Raw genomic sequence first — 26,976 nt, forward strand, 5'->3', positions numbered from 1 at the left:
CCCCTCCCCCCCCCGCCGCACTCCCCACCCCTCCCCCCCGCCGCACTCCCCACCCCTCCCCCCCGCCGCACTCCCCACCCCTTACCCCCACCGCCCCACCCCGCCCCCAACCACACCTACCCCGCCTTGCCCCCCTACCCCCAACGGCACTCACCCCCCCCCCCCCCCCCCCCAGACACACTCACCCCTCCCCCACCACCCCCCTCCTACACCTCCCCAGTCTGGTTAATGTTTGGTCGCCTGTGCTGTGTAAGCTGTACCTGCTCTGAGTATTGCACAATGCCATTGATATATTATCTTCTGTTACTATGCTGACGTTTTGTAAGTCTAGCTGTTTTCTGGACTGTTGCTGTCATGATTTAAATGTGGCAGCTATGTTTGTTGACATAAGAGCATATGTGCCAGGATGTGTATTGTACATATCCAAACCGTTTTGGGGAGATCTGGATTACTGGATTTGGGGGGGAACCAGAAGTTGCAGCAGGGAAGAAGGGAGAGGGGACCTCCCGGTTGCTGGGCGCTCTCTGTTGCCCCTGCTTGCTGCTGTCTGTAGCAAATCTGCACATACTTCCTCGTGCACATAAACCCTGCCATTGGAAACTGGGTGATTGCTGACTGTGAAATCCAGCTCTTCTGTACACTTCTCTGCATTGAATGTAGCAAGGCATTTTATCCAATTTTGTTGATTTGAAAAATGAAGATGAGAAACAGCACAAAGATCTAGTAAATCTAAAACAAAGTTACCTTGATAACAAAGGGTGAAGCTGGATGAACACAGCAGGCCAAGCAGCATCTCAGCGATGCTGCTTGGCCTGCTGTGTTCATCCAGCACTTTGTTATCTTGGATTCGCCAGCGTCTGCAGTTCCCATTATCTCTGATCACAAAGTTACTTTGACCTGTTTTCGTGCGTGCTGGGGTTGATGTGATAGTATCCACTGACAGGGGCAGGGCTTGCAGGTGCATAGTTCCTTGAAAGTGGAGTTGTAGGTGACAGGATGGTGAAGTCAGCATTTGGCATCAGTCAGAACATTGAATCTAGGAGTTGGCATGTCATGTTGTGGCTGTACATTGCTGCGGCTGCTTTTAGAATACTACATACAGTTCTGGTTGTGATCCTATAGGAAGGATATTGCTAAACTTGAGGTGGTCCAGTAAAGATGTACGACTGTTACTGGGATGGGAGGATTTGAGTTATAGGGAGAGGCTGAATAGGCTGGAACTTTTTTTCCCTGGAGTGTCAGAGACTGAGGGTGACCTTGTAGAGGTTTATAAAATCATGAGCATGTATAGGGTAAATAGCTGCATGCTTTTTCCTAGGGTGGGGAAAACCAGAACTAGATGCTTTAGGTTTGAGATGAGGGGGAAAAAGTTTAAAATGTATGTGAGGGGCAACGTTTTCATGCAGACGATACTGCGAGTGTTGAGCGATCTGCCAAAGGAAGTTGTGGCAGTCAGTATAAATACAACTGTAAAAGGCATTTGAATGAGTATATGAGTAGGAAGGGTTTAGAGAGATATGGGCCAAATGATGGCAAATAGTGAGATTAGTGTGGAGCATGATATACTAGGGCATTTTGAAATAAAGAAAGTAGTGTTTGATCGCTTGAAGAGCATTAAGGTGGATAGGTCCCCACGGTTTAAAAGTATCTATCCCAGGTTATTGAGAGGAGATTGCTGGAGCCTCGACCAAGATCTCTATCCTTGCTAGCTTCTGAAGAGGTCCTCAAGACCTGGCTAGTAGCCAATGTTGTTCTCTGTTCAAGATGGGAAATGGGGATAGTTGAGGAAACTATACACCGGTGTCATTTGTGGTTGGGTAGCTACTGGAGAGAATCCTTTCGAATTGGATTTATTGCGCTTGTGGAAAGACATGGTCTAATTAGGGACAGTCAGCATGGCTTTGTGCTGGGGCCTGAACATCAGCCTTCCTGCGTGTCCTGCTGTGTTCTTCCAGCTCTGCATCTTGTTATTATAAGCACATTACTTTGTCTTGGGTTCAGATGTATGAAACAACAAAGTGATTACATTAAACTGCATACAACTTGTGTTTGAAGTTAACGCAAATCTGTTTCCCATCATTAAAGGCTTTTAAAAGTGCTGTATATATTGAATTTGTTATCAATACTAGCAGCTTTTGGACAATTGTGCTAGTCAGCTAAGTAAGGCCCTCTCTTCAAGAACATGGATCATAAGGAGTAGGCCATACAACCCCTCAAGCCTGAAATGCCATTCTAGATTAGAGCCTCACTCCACTGTAGGTATTCCCATGAGCCTTGGCTCCTATAGCTAAATAATAGAAGGAATGTCATTCAAGAGTATTAATTATTGGCCAAAACATTAGTTTTTTATAATTATCCTGGCACAGTGGTTAGCACTGCAGCCTCACAGCACCAGGGACCCGGGTTCAATTCCAGCCTCGGGTGACTGTCTGTGTGGAGTTTGCACATTCTCCCTGTGTCTGCGTGGGTTTCCTCCGGGTGCTCCGGTTTCCTTCCACAGTCCAAAGATGTGCAGGTTAGGTGGGTCGGCCGTGCTAAATTGCCCATAGTGTTCAGAGGTGTGTGGGTTATAGGGGGATGGATCTGGGTGGGATGCTTCAAGGGGCGTTGTGGACTTGTTGGGCCAAAGGGCCTGTTTCCACACTGTAGGGAATCTAATAAAAAAAAATTGCTGGTCACTTTTTGTTCCTTCATAGGATGAAGATACCATTGACTAGGCCAGCATTTCTTGCTGTTAGGAAGGTGATGAGCTGCCTTGACCTTTTTTGGTGCACAATGGAGTGGAGTGAGAGCATTAATTGGGATCTCTTCTGCAACAGACAAGACCTGTTCACAAAGGATGGGTTTCACCTGAACCGGAAAGGGGTCAATGTCCTGATGGGGAGATTTGCTAGTTCTGTTTCGGGAGCTTGTAAACTTTTAGTGGGGTGGAACCTTCCTAAGTAACAGTGAAAATGGAAGAAAATGAGCAATATCAGAAAAGAGAAAGTTAATTATAAAATACAAGACAATTCAGAATGAATTAACTCCAAAGAATTAAACTGCATTTGTTTCAGTGCAAAAAGCCTTACCGGCAAGGCTAATAAACTCCAGGCATGTATTGGAACGTGGGACTGTGATGTTGTAGTTATCACAGAAACTTGGCTGAGGGATGGACAGGCCTGTCAGCTGAGTGTTCTGGTTTTTAAATGTTACAGGATGGATAGAAAGAGGAGTGGGAGTGGTGTTTTTGACTAAGGAAAGCATTACTACTGTAATTGGACAAGATATTTCTGAGGGATCATTTGGTGAAAATGGATAGGTTGAAATTAGGAATAAGATGGGATTGTACTGTAGGCTGTCCACTTCTCAGGGAAATTGAGAAGCAAATATGTAGAGAGATCTTGGATATGTGTCAGAACAAGTGTTGTAATATTAAGGAATTTTAATTTTCCAAACATTGACTGGGACCCCCATAGTGTTAAAGGCTTGGATGGTGAAGAATTTGTGTTCAAGAAAATTTTCTTTCAATATGTAAATTCTCCTACTAGAGAAGAAGCAAAACCTGACCTTCGCTTTGGTAATATGGCCGGACACGCGAATGAAGTGTTAGTAGGGGGCGCTTTGGGACCAGTGATTGTAATACTATTAGTTTCAAAGTAGTGATGGAAAAGGATCAATCTTCCATAAAAGTTAAAGTTCTTAATTGGAATAAGTCAAATTTTTAAAAAGTTGATGGGAATGGACTGTTTGCAGGTAAAGGCATGACTGGCTAGTGGCAGGCTTTCAAAAGTGCGATGAGAATTGAGAGCATTATGTTCCTGTTAGTGAGAAATAAGGCTAGTAAGAAAGGGCACAATGCATGATTAAAGATATTGAGGTTCTAGTCAAGAGTAAGAAAAATCATAGAAAAGTTGGGATCAACTGAACCTGAGTATAGAGATTGTAGCAGCATTCTTAAGTAAATCAGGAAGGTAAAGAGAGAGTATAAGAGCCTGGGCAGATAAGGTTAAGGAGAGAGTTTGGCTCCTTTAAAGATCAATGAGGTCATGATTGTGTTGAATCTCAGGAGATGGGAGGGATATTAAATGAACACTTCACATCAGTTATTGCTGTGGAGAAAGAAATAGAGGCTATAGAACTTGGGGCGCATCAATTAAAATGTTTTAAAAACAATTCACATTACAAAAAAGGAAGTGCTGGAGGGCTCAGACAGCATAAAGATAAATAAATCTCCAGGACCTGATCAGGTGTATCCCAGGACAGGTCCTGTATGCCAGGACCCCTAGCAAAAATATTTGCATCATCTAAAATCAACTGAAGTAGTGCTGGAGGTCTGGTGGTTATGGACTAGACCAGACCCCTTCAAAATATTTTAAGAAGGTAGCCTAGACCCTAACTTTGTTTTAAAGGGACGTGTGAAGTGCAGTGTTCCAGCTGTGATGTGACTGGTCAGACGACTTGATGTTAATCAAAATGCAATTTATTTAAACACTATTATTAAAGTACCAACTAATTTAGAATAACTATTCGAAAACTTAATCAAATAATAGATGCAGGACCTATTGTTAACTGTTCCAATGTAACATCCTGTGAGCACATCCCTTGGCAAAAAGGCAAATTCAGACACGTTATTGTATCAGTGATAATGGGAATTGCAGATGCTGGAGAATCCAAGATAATAAAATGTGAGGCTGGATGAACACAGCAGGTCAAGCAGCATCTCAGGAGCACAAAAGCTGACGTTTCGGGCCTAGACCCTTCATAAGAGAGGGGGATGGGGTGAGGGTTCTGGAATAAATAGGGAGAGAGGGGGAGGCGGACCGAAGATGGAGAGAAAAGAAGATAGGTGGGGAGGTAGGGAGGGGATAGGTCAGTCCAGGGAAGACGGACAGGTCAAGGAGGTGGCAGGAGGTTAGTAGGTAGGAGATGGAGGTGTGGCTTGGGGTGGGAGGAAGGGATGGGTGAGAGGAAGAACCGGTTAGGGAGGCAGAGACAGGTTGGACTGGTTTTGGGAAGCAGTGGGTGGAGGGGAAGAGCTGGGCTGGTTGTGTGGTGCATTGGGGGGAGGGGACGAACTGGGCTGGTTCAGGGATGCGGTGGGGGAAGGGGAGATTTTGAAGCTGGTGAAGTCCACATTGATACCATTGGGCTGAAACCTGACCCTGACCCTGACCCCGACCCCAACCCCTCCACCCGGTGCATCCCAAAACCAGTCCAACCTGTCTCTGCCTCCCTAACCTGTTCTTCCTCTCACCCATCCCTTCCTCCCACCCCAAGCCGCACCTCCAGTTCCTACCTACTAACCTCATCCCACCTCCTTGACCTGACCATCCTCCCTGGACTGACCTATCCCCTCCCTACCTCCCCACCTATACTCTCCTCTCCACCTATCTTCTTTTCTCTCCATCTTCGGTCTGCCTCCCCCTCTCTCCCTATTTATTCCAGTTCCCTCACCCCATCCCCCTCTCTGATGAAGGGTCTAGGCCCGAAACATCAGCTTTTGTGCTCCTGAGATGCTGCTGGGCCTGCTGTGTTCATCCAGCCTCACATTTTATTATCTTATTTCACACACATTGTTACCTGCTGTACTCTAATCCAGGACTAGGAAACATCAAGAGAACAGCCAGAGTGTAGCAGCCAAGAGACATTCACTGAATGTTCCAACTGTTGAAGCCCAGGGCTTGTAGCAGCTGCAGTACCCGGTGCTTTTAGGTTAGTCTGTGGTTAATCGGTGCCCTTCTGGCGAAAGCGGGTGCAGATGTTTCAGGCTTGTGATTTTACATGGATGTACCTGCCTACGTACCACTGCAGCTGCCTTTGGTTATTTAGTTGTTCACTGTCATTCACAACCACGACATGGCAGGTCTGTGGATATTGAATCTGATATGTTAGTTCTGTGATCGCTTAGCTTTGTTTGTCACATGCCATTTCTGTTGTTTGGAATGCAAGTTGTAACTGTTGGATGTCCTTTGGGATATGCCTTCAGTATATCTGGACTTGTCTCTCCAAATTCAGTTTCTGTTACAGTTAACCAGATTTCTTTGATTTTTGTTCTAGACTAGTTCGTAGTGTTTTGCAACACATCAAGAATTTGTATGGAATTAAACTTGAAGTGAAGGGATTGGAAAATCTGAATGTCAAGGGTCCCTATGTTATTATCTCCAATCACCAGAGCTCACTGGATCTGATGGGTAAGGATGGACATTGCCAATAATTACCATTGTAGTGTAATACTGCTTAATGTCAAATGTATTTGGCAGTTGAGTTTTTAGTAGTTTATGTAATTAAAAAATACTGCTTTCAGTGGATCGCAATGACCTTTTACTGCCAAGTAAATTCCCTCCAGCACTCCATGCTGTCTTAGTTCATTGGCAATCAGATGGAGATGGCACCTCAGCTGAAATCACTTCTTTCCTCTGGATGAACAAGAATCTACAGAACTGCAAAAAGTTTGTGCTTAGTAGTAACTCAGTCATAACATCAGTCTTTAAGTGGTTATTTACTTAATGTTGCAACTATGTCATGTTTTGCAGCAGATTTTCTGTTCTGTGGCCTGCTGCCCCACCTGTGCACACAGCATGTTGTGTAGTTTTCTAACAAATTCCCGTGCTTTATTCCAAGAATTTTGTCTGCTGTTTCCAGTTCAGAAATCAATGCAGTACACAGACTTCAGAGGCCTACACAGCCGGGAATACAATTAGAGAGAATGCTGCTTGCTGTACCTGTATATTAAGCTTTGTGATTCATGTACTAGGTAACTTGTATCTGTCTGCATCTGAACTCCATGATGAATCACCATTTAAATACTATACTACTTGTTCATTCTTTCTGCTGAAGTGCACAATTTCACTTTTCTCCACAATAAATTCCATTTGCCAGATTTTTGCCAATTCACTTTACGTACTAGTATACCCCTCATTATATTCCTCATGTCCAGTGATTCCGTTGGTACACCACTTGTTACAATTTACCAACTTGGAAAAGATTCATTTATACCTAATCTGTGTTTCCTGTTAGCCAGCCAAACATCTTTTTGCACCAGTATATTACCTGTTCTGTCATGGCATGATCTAAGTGCAGCAGGTCCACCATTCCCTTTCATCCATAGCATGTGCTATCTCCTCAAAGAACTTTAACAGGTTAGTCAAACATGATTTCCCTTTCACAAAACCATGTTGACTCTCCCTGAAGACCATGAGCAATTTGAGAGTCTTCAATAACTTTGACTTCCCTTATGTTTTCCCTCTGATAATGTTTTCTATTTCTTTGTCAAAATTTGCTGTCTTCCAATGTAAAGAGGCCTTCCCTGACTCTAGGAAGTTTTCAGCAATTAATACCAATGTATCAATTATCTCACTAGCCACTTTTTTAAAACCCTGAGATGAAATCCATCAGGACCCAGGCACTAAATAAAAACTGAAAGAAACTGTGGATACCGTAAATCAGAAACAACAACAGAAATTGCTGGAAAAGCTCAAAGTCTGACAACGTTTGTGGAGAGAAATCAGAGATAACATTTTGGGTCGAATGCCCCTTCCTCAGACTTTTGCAGTGGTCGTTCTGCAATTCTAACAATTTACTTGTACCACTTTACTGGTAATTATGACTTTTCTAACTTCCTCTCACTCCTCCATTTTTAGATTTATTGTTGCTTCTGGGATGTTACTTGTATCTTCTATAGTGAAGATTGATGTAAAATACTTGTTCAGTTCACCTGCTGTTTCCTTATTTTCTCTTCTTAACTCCAAGGCAGAGAGCTCACTTTCTAAACTCCTTTTCTTTCAAAGCATTTCTAGAAATGCTATTTGTTTTTATTTCAAACCTTGTTTTTCTCTTTTATAGTCGAATTTTTTCTTATGTTTAGTGTTTTTAAATTAACTAATTGGATGTGGTTTTTGCTGGCTGGACCAGCATTTATTGACCATTCCAAAATGTCCTGAGAAAGGTGGAGGTTACCTTCTGCCTTGAGCCACTGCAGCCCTGTTTGTTAGGTGCCCCATAATGTTGTTAGGAAGTATTAGGATTTTGACTCAGCATTTCTTAAGGGACTCTAATATATTTCCAAGTCAAGAAGATTAGTTTGTGGAGAACTTGGAAATGGTGGTGTTTCCACAAATCTGCTGACCTTGTTCTTCGAGCTGGAAGTAGTTATAATTGGAAAGTGGTGCTGAAAGTGGAGCCTGAGAGAGTGGATGCTTGTGAATGTGGTGCAAATTGGGTTGCTTTGTCCTGAATGGTGTCAAACTCATGAATGTTATTGGAGTTGTACTCATTTAAGCGATTGGGAAGTATTCCATCACACTCGACTTTTGTTGTCATTGGTGGACAGACTCTGGGGAAACAGGAGATGAGTTACCAGCTGCAGAATTCCTGGCCTCTCGCCTCTTCTTGTAACCATCGTGTTTATGTGGTTAATTCAGTTAGCGATAGCCCCCAGGATGTTGTTAACTTTTCTCATACACTGATGAGATATAAGCATCGCCAACTAAGCCAACATACATTGCCCAGAGGGCAGTTAAGAGTCCGAAACAGTGCTCTAGGTCCGGAGTCACATGTAGACCATAGTCGTAGAGTAATACAGCATGGAAAAAAGTCCTTCAGCCCAAATTGGTCCATGCTGGCCATGGCACCAACTCAGCTAGCTCCAATAGCTCATATTTGGTCCATATCCCTCTAAACCTTTCCCATCCATGTGCTTATCCAAATGATTTTTTAAAATGTTGCTATTGTACCTGCCTCAACCACTTTCTCTGGCAGCTCATTCCACATACACACCACTCTCTGTGTGAAGAAGTTACTCCTCAGGTCCTTCTTAAATCTTTTCCCTCTCACCCTAACCCTTTGCCCTGTAGCTTTCAATTCCCCATCCCTGGGAAAAACACCAATGGCATTCATCCTATCTATGCCTCTGGTACTTTTATACAACTCAATAAGGTCACCTCTCAATCTTCTCCGTTCCAAGGAATAAAGTCCTACCCTGGCCAACTTCTCCTGATAACTCAGGGCTCCTAATCCAGGCAACATCCCCGTAAATCATCTTTGCACACTTTCCAGTTTAACTGTCTTTCCTATAACAGGGTGACCAAAAATTGGATACAATACTCCAAATGCAGCCTCACCAAGACTTGTATAACCGTGACATAACGTCCCAACTCCTATAATTGATGCCCCAACTGATGAAGGCCAGCCTGCTAAATGCCTTCTTCACCACCCTGTCCAGCTGTGACACTGCTTTCAATGAACTATGTACTTATAGTCCTAGGTTCCTCTGTTCCACAGCACTCCTCAGGACCTTATGATTTACTGTACAAGTCCTATCTCATTTTGACTTTCCAAAGTGCAATACCTCACACATACCTGCGTTGAATTGAATTGCATTTGCCAATCCTCAGCCCACTTCCCTATCTGACCAATATCCCTGTAATTTTTGATAACCTTCCTCACTATCAATGATACCTCCTAATTTTGTATCATTCAAACTTGTTAATTATGCCTTGTACATTCACAGCTGGATCATTCGTGTAAATAACAAAGGTCCCAGCACCAACCCCTGTGGCACACCACTAGCCACAGGCCTCCTGTCCATGAAACAACCTTCAACTTTCACCCTGTGCTTCCCACCAAACCAGCTAAGGATGGCAGTTTCCTTTCCTAAAGGATATTAGTGAACTACTTGGAATTTGATTAGCTTTATTGTTGTCACATGTACCTAAGTACAGTGATAAGTTTTGTTTTGTGCCCCAGACACAGATCATAAGGTGATTAAATAGTGAGGAGTACAAAGTTGTGGTTGCAATGGAGATGTACGGGAAGCAAGATCAACAATACATTTTAATGTTTTTTTCACTATTGAATTCAATTTTAAATTTGAAGTCCATTCAGAAATCTAATAACAGTGAGGAAGAAGCTGTCCTTGAACCTGTAGGAATGTGTGTTTAAGCTTTTGCATCTTCGGCCTGATAAGAGTTTGGAAGAGATTCTAACTGGAGTGGGAGGGGGATTTTCTCCTTTCTGTGGCAATGAGAAGTGTAGATGGAGTCAGTGGATTTAAAGTTGCCTTGTGTGGTCTGAGATGATCCAGGTAATTATAGACCTGTGAGCCTTACGTCTGAAAAGTTTTGGAAAGGATTATAAGAGATAGGATTTATCATCTAGCAAGCAACAATTTGATTGGAGATAGTCAACATGGATTCATCAAGGGCAGGTTGTGTCTCACAAACCTCATTGAGTTTTTTTGAGAAGGCGACCAAGCATGTGGATGAAGGTAGCGCAGTTGACGTGGTGTACATGGACTTCAGTAAAGCTTTTGATGAGGTTCCACATGGTAGGCTATTGGAGAAAACACAGAGGCATGGGGTTGAGGGAGATTTAGCAGCTTGGATTGGAAACTGGCTTTCTGTAAGAAGGGAACAAGTGGTGGTTGATGGAAAATATTCAGCCTGGAGTCCGGTTCCTAGTGGTGTGCCTCAAGGATCTGTTTTGGGACCACTGCTGTTTGTCATTTTTATAAATGACTTGGGTGCAGGCATAGGTGGATGGGTGAGTAAGTTTGCAGTTGACACTAAAGTTGGTGGAGTGGTGGACAGTGTGGAAGGATGTTGCAGGTTGCAGGGAGACTTGGATAAACTGCAGAATTGGGCCGGAAGGTGCCAAATGGATGGGATAGTGTAGGGGGAGGGACTTAGATTAGTTCACAGGTCGGCACAACATCGAGGGCCGAAGGGCCTGTTCTGCGCTATGTTGTTCTATGTTGCAGAAATCATGTCATTCACAGCTGGATTGAAGACTGACTTTGAGAGCCTGCTGTTGTGTTTTCAACGGACTGAAAGTGTGCACTATGAGGAATTTTCTGCAGTTTGGAGGGACATGAAAGTTCTTTTCTGCATCTTTTTCAGAAAACTTTTCTGAGAACGTTTACAAGGGTGTTGCCAGGGTTGGAGGGTTTTCTGCTATAGGCAGAGGCTGGTTAGGCTGGGGGGCTATTTTCCCTGGAATGTTAGAGGCCGAAGTTTAAACTTTAGAGTTTTATAAAATTAATGAGAGACATGGATAGGATAAAAAGACAAGGTCTTTTTCCTGGGGTTGGGGGCACCCAAAATTAGGGGACATAGGTTTAGGGTGAGCAGGGAAGGGGCCTAAGGGGCAACTTCTTCATGCAGGGTTTGGTGGATGTATAGAATGAGCTGCCAGAGGAAGGGTTGGGGGCTGGTACAAATTACAACATTTAAAAGGCATCCTGGATGGGTAGATGAATAGGAATGGTTCAGAAGGATATGGGCCAAATACTGGCAAATGGGACTATTTGTTTATTTAGGATGTCTGGTTGTCATGGATGAGTTGGACCAAAGAGTCTGTTTCGTGCTGTGTATCTGCATGACCTTGACTTCGTAAGTGAATACCTGTGTTGGAAAGGATTATAAGAGATAGGATTTATCATCTAGCAAGCAACAATTTGATTGGAGATAGTCAACATGGATCTGGGCGCATACCCAGAGACTCCATCTGAGCACTCACTTCAGACCATAAGACCATAAGGCATACGAGTGGAAGTAAGGCCATTTGGCCCATCAAGTCCACTCCGCCATTTAAATCATGGCTGATGGGCATTTCAACTCCACTTCCTTGCACTCTCCCTGTAGCCCTTAATTCCTTGAGATCAAGAATTGGTCAATCTCTGCCTTGAAGGCATCTAACGTCCTGGCCTCCACTGCACTCCATGGCAATGAATTCCACAAGCCCACCACTCTCTGGCTGAAGAAATGTCGTCTCATTTCTGTGGGTTCTCACTGAAGAAAGCTGATCTTATGTCTGCAGTGGTGACTAAGGGGACAGATGCATCTGGGGCTGTCAGGGCCGGTGACATCATTTCATTGACTTTCAGTTTAAACTGACCCCAAAAAGCATTTAACTTATTGGGGATATATTTTTGTCTGCTGCACTGTTCTGTTCCACCTTGTAGCCTGTTATGTTGTGTGTTAAAGAACAAAGAAAATTACAGCACAGGAACAGGCCCTTCGGCCTTCCAAGCCTGCGCCGATCAAGATCCTCTGTCTAAACCTGTCATCTATTTTCTAAGGGTCTGTGTCCATTTGCTCCCTGCCCATCCATGTACCTGTCCAAATATATCCTAAAAGATGTTAATGTGTCTGCATCTACCACCTCCGCTGGCAACGCGTTCCAGGCACCCACCACCCTCTGTATAAAGAACTTGCCACGCATATCTCCCTTAAACTTTCCTCCTCTCACTTTGAACTCATGACAATTGAGACCCCACTCTTGGGGGGCGGGGGGGTGGGGGAGCTTTTTGCTATCCACCTTGTCTATACCCCTCATGCTTTTGTAGACCTCAATCAGGTCTCTTCCCCCCCCCCCCCCCCCCCACCAAATCTCTGTCTTTCTAATGAAAATAATCCTAATCTACTCAACCTGTCTTCATAGCTAGCACCCTCCATACCAGGCAACATCCTGGTGAACCTCCTATGCACCCTCTCCAAAGCATCCACATCCTTTTGGTAACGTAGCGACCAGAACTGTACACAGTACTCTAAATGTGGCCGGACCAAAGTCTTATACAACTGCAACATGACCTGCCAACTCTTGTACTCGATACCCCGCCCAATGAAGGAAAGCATGCCATATACCTTCTTGACCATCCTATTGAGCTGCGTTGCCACCTTCAGGGAACAATTGACCTGAACACCCAGATCTCTCTGTTCATCAATTTTCCCTAGGACTTTTCCATTTACTGTATAGTTCGCCCTTGAACTAGATCTTCCCTTCAGTGGACCTATTCTCTAGTTACCTTCTTGCTTTTAATATAGATACAAAATAACTTGGAATTCTCCTTAATCCTACTTGCCAAGAAATTTCATTGCTGCTTCTAGTACTCCTAATCACTAAGTTACTTTCTGCTTCCTCTATAATCCTCAAGGGGTTTGTTTGATTTCTATTTCCTAAACCTTGCGATATGTTTCCTCTCTAATAATTAAACTCTTATTTCGCACATGTGATTGAGCTGTTTGAAGTGACGAAGCTGATTAAGGGTAAGGCAGTGGATCTTGTCTAGTAAATAACGGGTAGCATGGTGTCTCAGTGGTTAGCACTGCCACCTGACAAATGGGACCCAGGTTCGACTCCACCCTCGGGCAACTGTCTGTGTGGAGTTTGCACATTCTCTCCGTGTCTGCATGGGTTTTTTCGGGGTGCTCCAGTTCCCTCCCACAGTCCAAAGATGTGCGCTAGGTGGACTGGCCATGCCAAATTACCCATAGTGTTCAGGGATGTGTACATTAGGTGGATTATAGGGAGATGTGTCTGGGTGGGATGCTCCAAGGGTCAGTGTGGACTTGTTGGGGTGAAGGGCCTGTTTCCACACTGCAGGGATTCTGTGAAATTCTGTAAACTCGGTAATCTCAAATGATACAAGGTTCCCGAACATTGCCCTCCTTATCTTTAATCCTCACAGGAGCATACTGGTCCTGAACTCTGGTGAATTGGCTTTTAAAAGTCCCCCCAAATGTCTGAAACAAAAAGAAATAGCTGGAACAACTCAGCGGACAGAAAACAAAATTAACATCTCTGGTCCAGTGACCCTTTTCAGTGAATTTACCTTTAAACAGCTTCCCCATTCCAATTTTTCCAACTACAAAATCAAATTTCTGAGAAATAAGAAAAATAAGCCAGTAGTACTAAGGGCTTAACTTCTCCATATCAACTGGGATAGTTTCAGTGTGCAATGGAGGAAACAAAATTCTTAAATTGCATCTAGGAGAATGTTTTTAACCAGCATGTACAAAGCTCATCAAGGGGAGTGGTGGGGACGTTTGGGGCATAAATATTTGGAAATGAGTCCAGGCAGATGGAGGAGCACTTTTCAGTTCCAGAGCATTCTGGAGATAGTGACAATAACTCAGATTTAGAACAGTCATGGAAAGGGTAAGGATAGTGCTGGGAATAAAAGTTCTAAACAAGAGAAAGAATAACTTCATTAAAACAATACCCAATCTGGCCCAAATAGGCTTGAAGCTGCTGCTGCCAAGGTAAAATCGTCTCAAAGCAGAGGGAGGCATTCAGGAAGAAATAGTAAGTGTTCAGGGCAAACATATTCCCATACAGAAAGAGTGGAACAAAGATCAGAGAACCTTGGATGTCAAGGGACATAACAGTTAGGATAAGAAAAGAAAACAAAACAAACATATTTTAGATATCAAGGGACAATTTGACAGAGTCCCTAGAGGAGTTTAAAACATCCAGAAGAATCGTGAAAAGGAAATGAGGAAAGCTAAGTGTGAATGAGAAAGCACTGGCAAGTAGAATAAAAAGTAAATCGAAAGGACTTTTAAAAGATATATGATGATCAAGAGTATAGTTAGGGAATCAGTAGGGACAATTTCGGACCACTGAAGCATTGTGGGGTGGGGGGGTGGCGGTTGCAGAGGAGGAAAGAGGAGACCTGTAAAATGTGGGCAGAGTCTTCATTGAATACTTTGCATCAGTCTTCACAATGAAAATTGCTGATAGAGATATCATCTTCAGGGTGGAGACGGAAATTTTCAAAGAACCTAACAAACAGAGTTCAGGGGTACTAATAGTTTTGCAGCCTAAAAGGAGATGGACAAATCTGCAGGTTTGGAAGAATTGCACCCTAGGCTACTGAGGAAGGCAAGGGAAGAGATGGCAGGGATCCTTATGGCAATAATTGTCGAATCCTCTGGCCAAAGGTGAGGTGCTAGAGGACTGTAGAATGGCTAACATTGTCCCATTATTTAAACAAACTAAACATAATGCAAAGATCTATCTACTGCCTTTTTAAATACTTTCAGTAATCTAGGCTCCACAAGTCTCTAGGGCTCAGAGTTGCAGACATTCAATACCCTCAAAAAAAATGTGCAGACTTTATGATAAACATTGAAATACTTTACATTCCTACACCTCTAAATAAAGTAAATTTCATTTACAAATTCTTTACAAATACAAAAAATGCACACTTAGTAACTGCTTGGCTTTATCTAATGGCAGACATTGGTCAGTGCCGGAAGCAACTGAAGTATTCACATTGTTACAGCATAAGGCCATTTAGCCTCGTCTCTGGGTTGGCTCTACAGATGGACATCTCGCTCCTGCCTTTCCCTTTCACATGATTTTATGAAATAGGAATAATCTAACTAACTGTCTCGAATGCCAGGACTGAACCTCCTGCCATCCCATTCAGGCAGCGCACTGCCAGACATTAACCACCCATTGCATGGAAAAGCTTTTGCGAATGTCACTTTGCTTCTTTTGTTAGTATTACTAATTTCTTGGAAATCACATGGTTCCAGACAATTGCTAGTCTTGCTTGAAGCCACTGCAAGGGAAAAAAAATGATTATTTACGACTGGTTTTATAGCTGCTGTTTTAACCAGCCGAGGCTTAATGCATTAAAGCAAGCTTGTTACAGAATAAGCTGCTCAGCTTGTGTCTCAAACACCTTTGCTGAGACCTGATAGTTATTCAGGAACATGGGGTGAAACAACTCTCTCAATATGGTATTTCCTGAGCAAACTACACCAACCAAAACCGCAGAAACAACAAATTGTTTAGCAACTTGATCACATGGGCAAGAACAGCAGATTGACAGACTTCAGAACAGTCAATCTTTGCTTTCAAAAATTACCACCACTGGCCAGAAGTTTTTATTTTATAATTTATATTTTAAAAAGAGTGAATCCCTACAAAGGTATCTTTTTTAATTATCTTCCTCCCCTGCATCCTTTTGCCTGAAGAGTTACAGTTCCAAATTCCCCAACCTTTCATTATTGAAAATCTTTAGACAGAACCACTGTCATAAACCTGCACTGCACTCTCTCTAATACCTTCACATCTTTCCCGAAGTGTGATGCTCAGAACTGGACATAATACTCTGGCATGCTTGCCTTTATTGGTCAGAACATTGACTATAGGAGTTGGAGCATCATGTTGTGGCTGTACAGGACATTAGTGAAGCCACTTTCAGAATACTGCAAACAATTCTGGGTGAGAGGGTGCAGAAAAGATTTGCAAGCATGTTGCCAGGACCAAATGGTTTAAACTATAGGGAGAAGCTGAAAAGCCTGGGTCTTTCTTCCCCCCTGAGCGGAGGAGGCGCATGGCTACGGCAAATAGCCAAAGTCATTTTTTTGAGGGGGAGGAAGAGGCCAAAACTAGAAGACGTCGGGTTAAGATGAGAGGGGAAGAATTAAAATGGACCTGAAGGGTAATTTTTACACACGGAGGATGGTGTATATATGGAATGAGCTGCCAGAGGAAGTGACGGAAGCAAATACAATTACATTTAAAAGGCATCTGGATGGGTATGTGAATAAGAATGGTTTTAAAGGGATATGGTCCAAACGCTTGCAAATGGGACCAGGTCAGATTAGGATGTCTGACCAGCGCAAACAATTTGGACCAAAAGGTGTTTCTGTGCTTTATGACTGTGTAGGGCAGGTGTAGTTTCTGGTTCATGAGACACTTTCACCAGTACTGAGAAAAGTGGGACCTGCCCCACCTTAATCACGCTGGGGTCAGAGTTCTTGTTGGCTACATAATTAGGGAAGCAGACAGGATTTAAACTAATAGGATGAGCTAAAGATCAAATTTGTGAAGACTGGTAAATCAAGGAGTAGCGTTAAGACCAGAATATTAATCTAGGAATAAAGAACAGACTGGAACAGGAAGGGATGGTGAATTAAAATCTAAAAATGAATCAACAAGGAAGACTAGAGCTCTGTATGAGAGGACTGTTTCTTCAAACATGCTCTAGGGTCAACAAAAATGAGGACTGCATGGGACCTGGCACTGTGCAACAAGGTAGGATTAATGATCAGGCTTTTGAACATCAATCTCATCTCATCTCGTCTCATCTCCAGGACATCTCTCTTCAGGAGTTCCTCGGGATACTCTCCAAGGCCCAACCATCCTCAGCAGCTCCAAGGACTTTCCCTCAATTAGATTCTAATGATGACCACTAAACTATAGTCTACAAAATCATGAGGTAGATGGAGTTTAAGTCAAACAAGTGTGAAGTAATGCAGTTTAGGAGATTTTTTTCTTTATTCATTCATGGGATGAGGGTGTCACTGGCTGAGCCAGCATTTATTGCCTCTCCCTAATTGCCCAGAGGGGCAGTAAAGAGTCAACCACATTGCTATGGGCCTGAGATCACATGTAGGTCAGACCAGGTAAGGATGGCAATTTCCATCCCAAAAGGGCATTTGTGAACCAGACGGGTTTTTCTGGCAATTGACAATGGATTCATGGTCATCATTAGACTCTTATTTCAGAATTTTTAAAATTGAATTCAAATTCTGTCATGGCAGGATTCAAACACAGGTCCCCAGAATGTTATCTCAGTCTCTGGATTAATGATCCACTGATAATATCACTGGGCCATCACTTACCCTGGTAATGCAAGAGGAAAGTATACAGTAAATAGCACCCTTGGGAGCATTGATGTATACAGAGGGATCTTGGAATCCCAATCCATACCTCCCAGAAAGTGGTACTGCAATCGTTATGGTGGTGAAGAAGGCTTGCCTTCATCACTTGGGGCATAAGTATGAAAGTTGGCAAGTCATTTTGATAAAACTTTAGTCAGGCCGTATTTGGTAGTGTGTGCAGTTCTATTTGCTGCAGTGTAGGAAAGATGTAGAGGCTTTGTGGTTGCGGAAGAGATTTACCAGAATGTGTGAATTGGCATGTAGTAGCTATAATGAGAGGTTGGACAAACTTAAGTTGTTTTCAATAGTGTCAGACTGAGGACTGACTGGAGTATATAAAATTGAGGGGCATGTATAGGGTGGATAGTTGCAGTCTTTTTTTTCCTGGGGTGGGAATGTCAAATACGGAGGGGTACAGGTTTAAGATGGAGGGGGAAGTTTAAAGGTGATAGAAGAGAAGTTTTTTTAAACAGGCTCATAGGTGTCTGGAACGTGCTGCCATGGGAGGTGATAGAACCAAATGTGATAGCAACGTTTGAGGTATTTAGGCACATGAATAAGCAGAGAATAAAGGGATATGGATTTGTTTAGAATAGCATCATGGTGTGGGTCAAAGGACCTCTTTCCTGTGCTGCGCTATTCCATGTTATTTGTTACTATCTCTACTATCCAACTTCACTGCTGTAATTTGATTCCTAGACCAATATTGCAACAATTCCAACCCCGCCCTGCCATCATCCTCTTTTATCTTGCCTGAATACCCTATAACCAGGAATATTGGGCAGCCAACCCTGTCCATCTTTCAGTTAAGTCTTGGGCATAGCTATAATATCGTTCTCCCACATGTCTATCTGTGCTGTCAACTCATCCATGTCTTCCTGAATTAAAATCCCTCACTGCGTTGTTAAGTAGCCTGTTTCCTCTGCTCTACAGTGTCACTCGAGTTTTAACTTGTTATTCCAACTCAGCGTCTGTCTCCACTGAACTATGTCAGGATTCCGGAGGAGCAGAATTAGGCCATTTGGCCAGTCGAGTCCGTTCTGTTTTCCTAATGGCTGATATGTTTCTTAACCCATTTTTATTCATAGGGTGTGGGCATCAGTGGCTGGACCAGTATTTATTACCCATCCTAATGCTGAGGGGGCAGTGAAGAGTTATCCACATTGCTGTGGGTCATGGAGTCACATATAGGCCAGACTAGGGAAGGATGGTAAATTTCCTTCCCAAAGGACATTTAGTAAACCGGATGAGCTTTTCTGGCAATCAGCAATAGCTTCGTGGTCGTCATTAAACTCTTAATTCCAGATTATTATTGAATTCAAGTTCCACCATCTGCCATGGTAGGATTTGAACCCAGGTCCCCAGAATATTACCTGGGTCTCTGGATTAATAGTGTAGCAATAACACCATTAGGCTATCACCTACACACCACCTACCTTCTCCACATAGCACTTTGATCCTTTTACTAATCAAGAATCTATTTGTCTTGTCTTAAATAGACTCAATGACATGACCTTCAAAGCCTTTGCAGTAGTGAGCTCCACAGACTGACCATCCTCTGGGTGAAGCAATTCCTCCTCCATCTCAGTTTCAAAGGATTTTCTCTTCACTCTGAACCTGTGCCCTCTATGTCCTAGTCTCTCCTATGAACGGAAACACCGACTCCACATCCATTCTCTCCAGGCATCTCAATAATCTGTAAATTTCATTGAGATTCCTCGCCAACCTTCTAAATTCTAAGTATGGACCCAGAGTACTCAACCGCTTTTCCTAAGATAAGCCCTTCATCCCTGGAATCATTGTTAGCCACATCTGGACGTGCTCCAATGTCAGCTCATCCTTCTTTGGATATGGGACCCAAAGCCACACGCAATATTCCAAAAATGGTCCAACCAGGGCCTTATACAGCCTCAGCAGTACATTTCTGCTCTTGTATTTTAGCCCTCTTGATATGCTGATCTTGTATTTGCTTTCCTAACTGCCAGTTGATCTTGCATGTTAACCTGAAGAGAATCCAAACTAGGACTTCACGTCCCTTTGTGCTTCAGATTTCTGAAGGCTTTCCCCATTTAAAAAACAGCCTGTGCCTCTACTCTTCCTAACAAAGTGCATAACCTCATTGTATTCTATCTGCCACTTGTTTGCCCACTTTCCTAACCTGCCCAATTCCTTCAGCAGCCTCCCCTGCTGCTTCCACACTACCTGTCTGCCCGCCTACCTTTGTGTTAACTCAAACTTAGTAACAATGCTCTCAGTTCCTTCATCCAGATCATTAATATATAACTCCCCTCGACCAGTCTAATTTAAATCTACTCCAACAGCATTAGCAAACTTTTCTGTGAGGATGTTTGTCCTGTTGCTGTTCTGATATAACCTCTTAATCTCCTCAAGGGGTGGTCGCAATCTTTAGAATCTGAAGCCCTCTCTTCTGTACCACTTCTCCAGCCATGCATTCGTTTGCTCTGTCCTGTTCTTATACTTACTACAGCATGGCACCAACTGTAATCAACAGATTTCTAGCTTTGAAGTCCTGCTTTTCAATTTCCAGCATAACCCCCTAAAATTTACCTGCAGGGCCTCGTTTCTGTTTCTTCCCATGTCATTGGTGCCAGCGGGCTATGACATCAGACTGTTTGCCCTTTCCTTTCAAAATGTCCAGTAGCCATGCATGATATCATTGATCCTGGCACCAAGGAAATAATGTACCATCTTAGAAGCAGTTTTACAGCCACAGAAATGGCATCTTGTTCCCTCATTGACAAATTCTCTATCACTAATATCCTCTAATGCAGCTTCTTTCAAACAAAGAAACCTACAGCACAGGAACAGGCCCTTCGGCCCTCCAAGCCTGCGCCGATCAAGATCCTCTGTCTAACCTATCATCTATTTTCTAACGGTCTGTGTCTATTTGCTCCCTGCCCATCCATGTACCTGTCCAAATATGTCTTAAAAGACGCTAACGTGTCTGTGTCTACCACCTCCGCTGGCAACGCGTTCCAGGCGCCCACCACCCTCTGTGTAAAGAACTTTCCACGCATATCTCCCTTAAACTTTCCTCCTCTCACTTTGTATCCCTAGTAATTGAGTCCCCCACTCTGGGGGGAGAAAGCTTTTTGCTATCCACCCTGTCTATACCCCTCATGATTTTATAGACCTCAATCAGGTCCCCCCTCAATCTCCGTCTTTCTAATGAAAATAATCCTAATCTATTCAACCTGTCTTCATAGCTAGCACCCTCCATACCAGGCAACATCCTGGTGAACCTCCTCTGCACCCTCTCCAAAGCATTCACATCCTTTTGGTAATGTAGCGACCAGAACTGTACACGGTACTCCAAATGTGGCCGAACGAAAGTCTTATACAACTGTAACATGACCTGCCAACTCTTGTACTCTATATCCTGTCTGATGAAGGAAAGCATGCCATATGCCACCTTGACCATCCTATTGACCTGCGTTGCCACCTTCAGGGAATAATGGACCTGAACACCCAGATCTCTCTGTTCATCAATTTTCCCTAGGACTTTTCCATTTACTGTATAGTTTGCCCTTGAATTTGATCTTCCAAAGTGCATCACCTCGCATTTGCCTGGATTGAACTCCATCTGCCATTTATCTGCCCAACTCTCCAGTCTATCTGTATTCTGCTGTAATTTCTGACAGTCCCCTTCACTATCAGCTACTCCACCAATCTTAGTGTCATCAGCAAACTTGCTGATCAGACCACCTACACTTTCCTCCAGATCATTTACATATATCATAAACAACAGTGGTCCCCGCACAGATCCCTGTGAACACCCCTGGTTACAGGTCTCCAATTTGAGAAACTCCCTTCTACTACTACTACTCTCTGTCTCCTGTTGCCCAGCCAGTTTTTTATCCGTCTAGCTAGCACACCCTCAGCCCCATGTGACTTCACCTTCTCCATCAGCCTGCCATGGGGAACCTTATCAAATGCCTTACTGAAGTCCATGTATATGACATCTACAACCTTTCCCTCATCAATAAACTCTGTCATGTCCTCAAAGAATTCTATTGACTTGGTAAGACATGACCTTCCCTGTGCAAAACCGTGTTGCCCATCACTGATAAGCCCATTTTCTTCCAAATGGGAATAAATCCTATCCCTCAGCTTCCCTACCACTGACGTCAGGCTCACCGTCGATAATTACCTGGATTATCCTTGCTACCCTAAAACAAGGTGACAGCATTAGCACGTCTCCAGTCCTCTGGGACCTCACCCGTGCCTAAGGATGCTGCAAAGATATCTGTTAAGGCCCCGGCTATTTCCTCTCTCACTTCCCTCAGAAACCTGGGATAGATCCCATCCGGACCTGGGGACTTGTCCACCTTAATGTCTTTTAGGATACCTAACACTTCCTCCTTCCTTATGTCAACTTGACCTAGACTAAGCAAACATCTATCCCTAACCTCAACATCCGTCACGTCCCTCTCCTTGGTGAATACCGATGCAAAGTACTCATTAAGAATGTCACCCATTTTCTCTGACTCAGCGCATAACTTTCCTTCTTTGTCCTTAAGTGGAATCCTTTCTCTCGTTACCCTCTTACTCTTTATATATGAATAAAAGGCTTTGGGATTTTCCTTAACCATGTTTGCCAGCAAGATCTCATGTCCTCTCTTAGCCTTCTTAATCCCTTTTTTCAGATTCGCTCTACATTCCCGATATTCTTGCAAAGCTTCGTCTGTCTTCAGTCGCCTAGACCTCATGTATGCTTCCTTTTTTCTCTTGGCTAGTCTCACAATTTCAATTGTCATCCATGGTTCCCCAATCTTGTCATTTCTATTCCTCATTTTCACAGGAACATGTCTCTCCTGTACGCTAATCAACCTTTCCTTAAAAACCTCCCACATAACAAATGTGGGTTTACCTTCAAACAGTTTCTCCCAATCTACATTCCTCAGATCCTGCCGAATCTTGGTGTAGCCGGCCTTCCCCCAGTTTAGCACTCTTCCTTTAGGACCACTCCTATCCTTGTCCATGAGTATTGTAAAACTTACGGAATTGTGGTCGCTATTTCCAAAGTAGTCCCCTACTGTAATATCAACCACCTGGCCGGGTTCATTCCCCAACACCAGGTCCAGTATGGCCCTTTCTCGAGTTCGACTACATACATACTGCTCGAGAAAACCCTCCTGGACACACCTTACAAATCCTGCTCCATCTTGACCCCTAACACTGAGTGAATCCCAGTCAATGTTGGGAAAATTAAAATCTCCCATCACCACCACCCTGTTTCTCCTCCACCTTTCCATTATCTGTTTACATATTTGTACCTCTATCTCACGCTCGCTGTTGGGAGGCCTGTAGTACAGCCCCAACATTGTTACTACATCCTTCCTATTTCTGAGTTCTACCCATATTGCCTCACTGCTTGAGTCTTCCATGGTGCCCTCCTTCAGTGTGGCTGTGATATCGTCTTTGACCATTACTGCAACTCCTCCACCCCTTTTACCTCCCTCTCTATGCTGCTTGAAGCATCGATATCCTGGGACAACTAGTTGCCAGTCATGCCCTTCCCTCAACCATGACTCAGTAATAGCAATAACATCATACCTCCAGGTACCAATCCGAGCCCTCAGCTCATCTGCCTTGTCTACTACACTTCTCGCGTTAAAACAAATGCACCTCAGACCACCTGTCCCTTTGTGTTCATCATCTGCTCCCCGACTACTATTCCCTTTAGTCACACTGACCCCGTTATCTAGTTCCCTACAGGCTTTCGTTTCTACCTCTTTTTCTGTCCAATATTTGGTTCCCATCCCCCTGCCATATTAGTTTAAACCCTCCCCCACAGCATTAGCAAAAGCACCCCCAAGGACATTGGTTCCAGTCTGGTTTAGGTGTAGACTGTCCAATTTGTAATAGTCCCACCTTCCCCAGAACCGGTTCCAATGTCCCAAAAATCTGAACCTCTCCCTCCTACACCATCTCTCAAGCCACGCATTCATCCTAACTATTCTTTCATTTCTGCACGGACTAGCATGTGGCACTGGTAGCAATCCTGAGATTACTACCTTTTGAGGTCCTACTTTTTAACTTGCCTCCTAACTCCCTAAATTCTGCTTGTAGGACCTCACCCCATTTTCTGCCTGTATCATTGGTGCCTATATGCACCATGACAACTGGCTGTTCACCCTCCCCCTTCAGAATGTTCTGCAGCCGATCTGAGACATCCCTGACCCGTGCACCTGGGAGGCAACATACCGTTCGGGAGTCCCGTTTTCGACCGCAGAACCGCCTGTCTACGCCCCTTATAATTGAATCCCCAATGACTATTGCCCTTCCACTCTTTTTTCCCGCCCTTCTGTATAGCAGAGCCAGCCACGGTGCCGTGAACCTGGCTACTTTCCTCCCCACCCCAGGCAGCTGAACCACTCAGTGCCATTGCTTCACTTAGGCTTTCATCCACGGAGGAACAATCACACTGCCTGCTTTTCAAGGCCAAAAACAGTTTGAAAATAAAACGAATATGAGTGGGCTGAGGATTCCCTCATTACTACTGTTGCATTTTTTCCAATGTTTACCCATTCCCCCTCTGCTTGAATTTCTTGAGCTATGGGGTGACCATGACCTGAAACAAATGTCCTCAGCTGCTGCGCTAACTCCAAAGTCTGGAGCTCAAGTTGCTCCAGAAGCATCTCTTGCACATATGGTCATCTAGATTGCTTGGAATTCAGTGTCAGAAGTGCACATCACTAGTCTGAACTCATGCATTCTTGTTTATGTCCTGTGTCCAACTCTGATCCACTGCCAGCCTTTCTTGCTTCTCCGAAAGAGTTCTCATTCTGTTCAGGCTTTGTTACTGACTGCTTGTTATTACATCTTCACCTCAATCTTCAGCCCAGGAATGAGTTGTGAACATTTTCTGAACTGAGAAGGCTCCGAGAAATCACTTTAGTTTGTTCCTGGCCTTTTCCATGGGTAACCTAAACCTCATGATACTCTGATTAATCACTGTTCACTAAAGGCTTTCCAAGTAATGTTTGATCAACTTAACCTAACTTGCCAGGGGATCCAATGGCTTAGTGGTATTATTGCTGGATTATTAATCCGGGGACCTGGGTTCAAATCCAGCTATGGCAGATGGTGGAATTTGAATTCAATAAAAATCTGGAATTAAGTCTGATTGTGAAACCATTGTTGATTGTCGGAAAAACTGGTTCACTGCCCTTTTTTAAGGAATGATGCTGCCATCCTTATCTGATGTGGTCTCCATGTGACTGCAGAATCACAGCAATATGATTGATGCTTAACTATCCTCTGAGCAATTAAGACCGGGCAATAAATGCTAGCCTAGCTAGTGCTGCCTGTATCGTGTGAATTAATAAAGGAGAAAAAACCTATCTGATACCACATGATGACTCTCTCCTCTAAGTTGGAAACAGTGGTCAGTGAAAGAGTACTTCCCTGAATGTAGTTGAAAGTATGCTTTCCCCAAACCATGCCACTGATGTTTCCACCATTAGAATTCTGATCTATATTCAGTCTAGGAGATCAGAGGAACCACAACAGAGAGCAAAGGGATCATAAAAAATAAATGAGAGCAGCTGTCCAGTGTTACCTGTGGTAAGTCAGCTTTGTGTGGAATTTAAAATCTAGATATGGTACTGTAGGAAAAAGTTGATTGGTGAGTATTGCTATTTAGAGATTGAGTCTCCATGACTAAGAAATTTATAAAGCATAATTTCAAATAACAGTAAGGAGCTAGTGAGCAGCTAGTATTAGCTTTTCTTTCCACTAGTTGCAATTAGTGATGAGTTAAGTAAGGTTGGAATTATCAACACTAAGTTTCATTGGTCAGGTTTCTTAACAGTAGCAAAATTAATTATTAAACAAAATAACATCAGGCCTGTTTTATCTTTGGGTGTGCTTTGTTTTGTGGGAACTCCAGGATACTTCTCATGTTGTGAATAGCTGTTTGTGTAGTGTGTTGGTTGGAGTAGTTTGAGCTCTGAGTTTCAGAATTTGTACAGCACCTGAATATCGCTTGCTTTCTATCTTGCTTTCCTAAATGAGGATGAGTTTTGACCTTTGGAATTTTCTCCAATAGTTTCCCTACCAATAGTGAGAGACTCATGTAATTCCCAGATTTATCTCCTGTCTTGAAAAGTAGAACCATATTAGCTGTCCTCCAGTCCTCAGGATCTACCCCTACAGCCAGAGGGGAATTAAAAATTTGAATGAGGACTTGATTTCCTTCCTAGTCTCCCAAACAGTTTGGGTTACAACTCATCCAGACCTGGGGATTTGTTCCCTTTTAAACCTGCCAAAAATGTCAATCTCTCCTCGCCCCTGTGTTGGCCTGCTCACAAACCTGATGGTCTATCTTTGCAAATTTGGTGCCTGTACCCACTTTTCTCATGAGTTCATAGCTGAGGTATTAGCATTTGTCTCTGCCAAAGATGATGCTACCCAAGCCTTAGTAAAAAGATTGCAGTTCAGATTCTACAAGGTTTAAAATTGAAAAAGAAGCATGGGATAGGTTTGTGGTACTTGGCATTGATTTAAAGTACCAGGAACAGCGAAGATGCAGCCAAGAATAGTAAGGAAAGTAAGAGCATTGTGGAGTCTGATACAACTGATTAAGTTTTTAGTCTTCCTTCCATGTGGGTGGTGCCAGAGGATGATAGATTTGCAAATGTTAAAACCTTGTTCAATAAAAGGTTATAAATATAAGCCTGGCAACAGCAGCTTGTCAGGTAAACTTCAATGAATAGGAATCTTTGTGAATCAAGAACAAGCAAGTGTGAACAGAGAATTATTACAAGAAAAGGGAAAGTTGTAATTCACCCATAGAAGTTGAGAAGAACCTAGAATACTTTATTATAAGTCACTATGGTTAGGGCTTTACAAATTTCACTGCAAGTTGTTATAGTGCAGAGAAAGCAGGGAATGGGGTGAGGATATAGAGTATCAATAGCTTACTGTGTTGCCATTTCTATGATTTAAGGCTTATTTAGAACTTGCTGTTCAACAAAATAGCGTATTTTTACACCAGCTGGTATCCCAAAGAAATCATTGTGCTAAGTTTTGTTTCCCAGGCATGATGGAGATCCTCCCTGATCGCTGTGTTGCGATTGCAAAGAAGGAGCTGATGTATGCTGGCACTGTGGGATTGGTATGCTGGCTTGCTGGCATCATCTTCATCAACCGGCAGAAGAAAACTGATGCAAAAAGTGTGATGACGGAAGCTGCTCAGACCATGCTGAAAGAGAACGTGAGTAATCAAAGCTGCTTGTTATAAAAGAGCTTCAATCTTTTATTCATTTTTCTGATTTGAGAACCTACACAAGCATATTAAACCTGCCTAAGTTTCAAATTAAGCAGTTAATAGTATTTTACAATCTGAAGATATAATCCAAAATTTTGGACCTTTAGCAGATCATCAGCACGATGAACTAAATAGCTCAATTACAATAAGAATTAAATAACTTAAAATAAAAGGGACATTTAAAAAAAACACTTCTGTCTGCAATTGGTTTCACCTGTTATTAATATAATATTAGTAGTT

The 26,976-nt window shown here is 43.2% G+C and overlaps 1 protein-coding gene across 1 annotated transcript in view; it reads left to right on the forward strand.

The window, feature by feature from the left end:
- agpat2 (1-acylglycerol-3-phosphate O-acyltransferase 2 (lysophosphatidic acid acyltransferase, beta)) overlaps nucleotides 1–26,976 on the forward strand; it is a 57,969-nt gene that overhangs the window by 20,877 nt on the left and 10,116 nt on the right. The window contains exons 3-5 of the mRNA XM_059638309.1: nucleotides 3,531–3,587; nucleotides 6,040–6,173; nucleotides 26,507–26,682. Of these exons, the coding sequence (XP_059494292.1) occupies nucleotides 3,531–3,587; nucleotides 6,040–6,173; nucleotides 26,507–26,682 (367 nt within the window). The remainder of the gene's footprint in view (nucleotides 1–3,530; nucleotides 3,588–6,039; nucleotides 6,174–26,506; nucleotides 26,683–26,976) is intronic.

Source organism: Stegostoma tigrinum, chromosome 29, assembly GCF_030684315.1.
Source record: "Stegostoma tigrinum isolate sSteTig4 chromosome 29, sSteTig4.hap1, whole genome shotgun sequence".
In the NCBI taxonomy this organism is placed as follows: domain Eukaryota; kingdom Metazoa; phylum Chordata; class Chondrichthyes; order Orectolobiformes; family Stegostomatidae; genus Stegostoma; species Stegostoma tigrinum.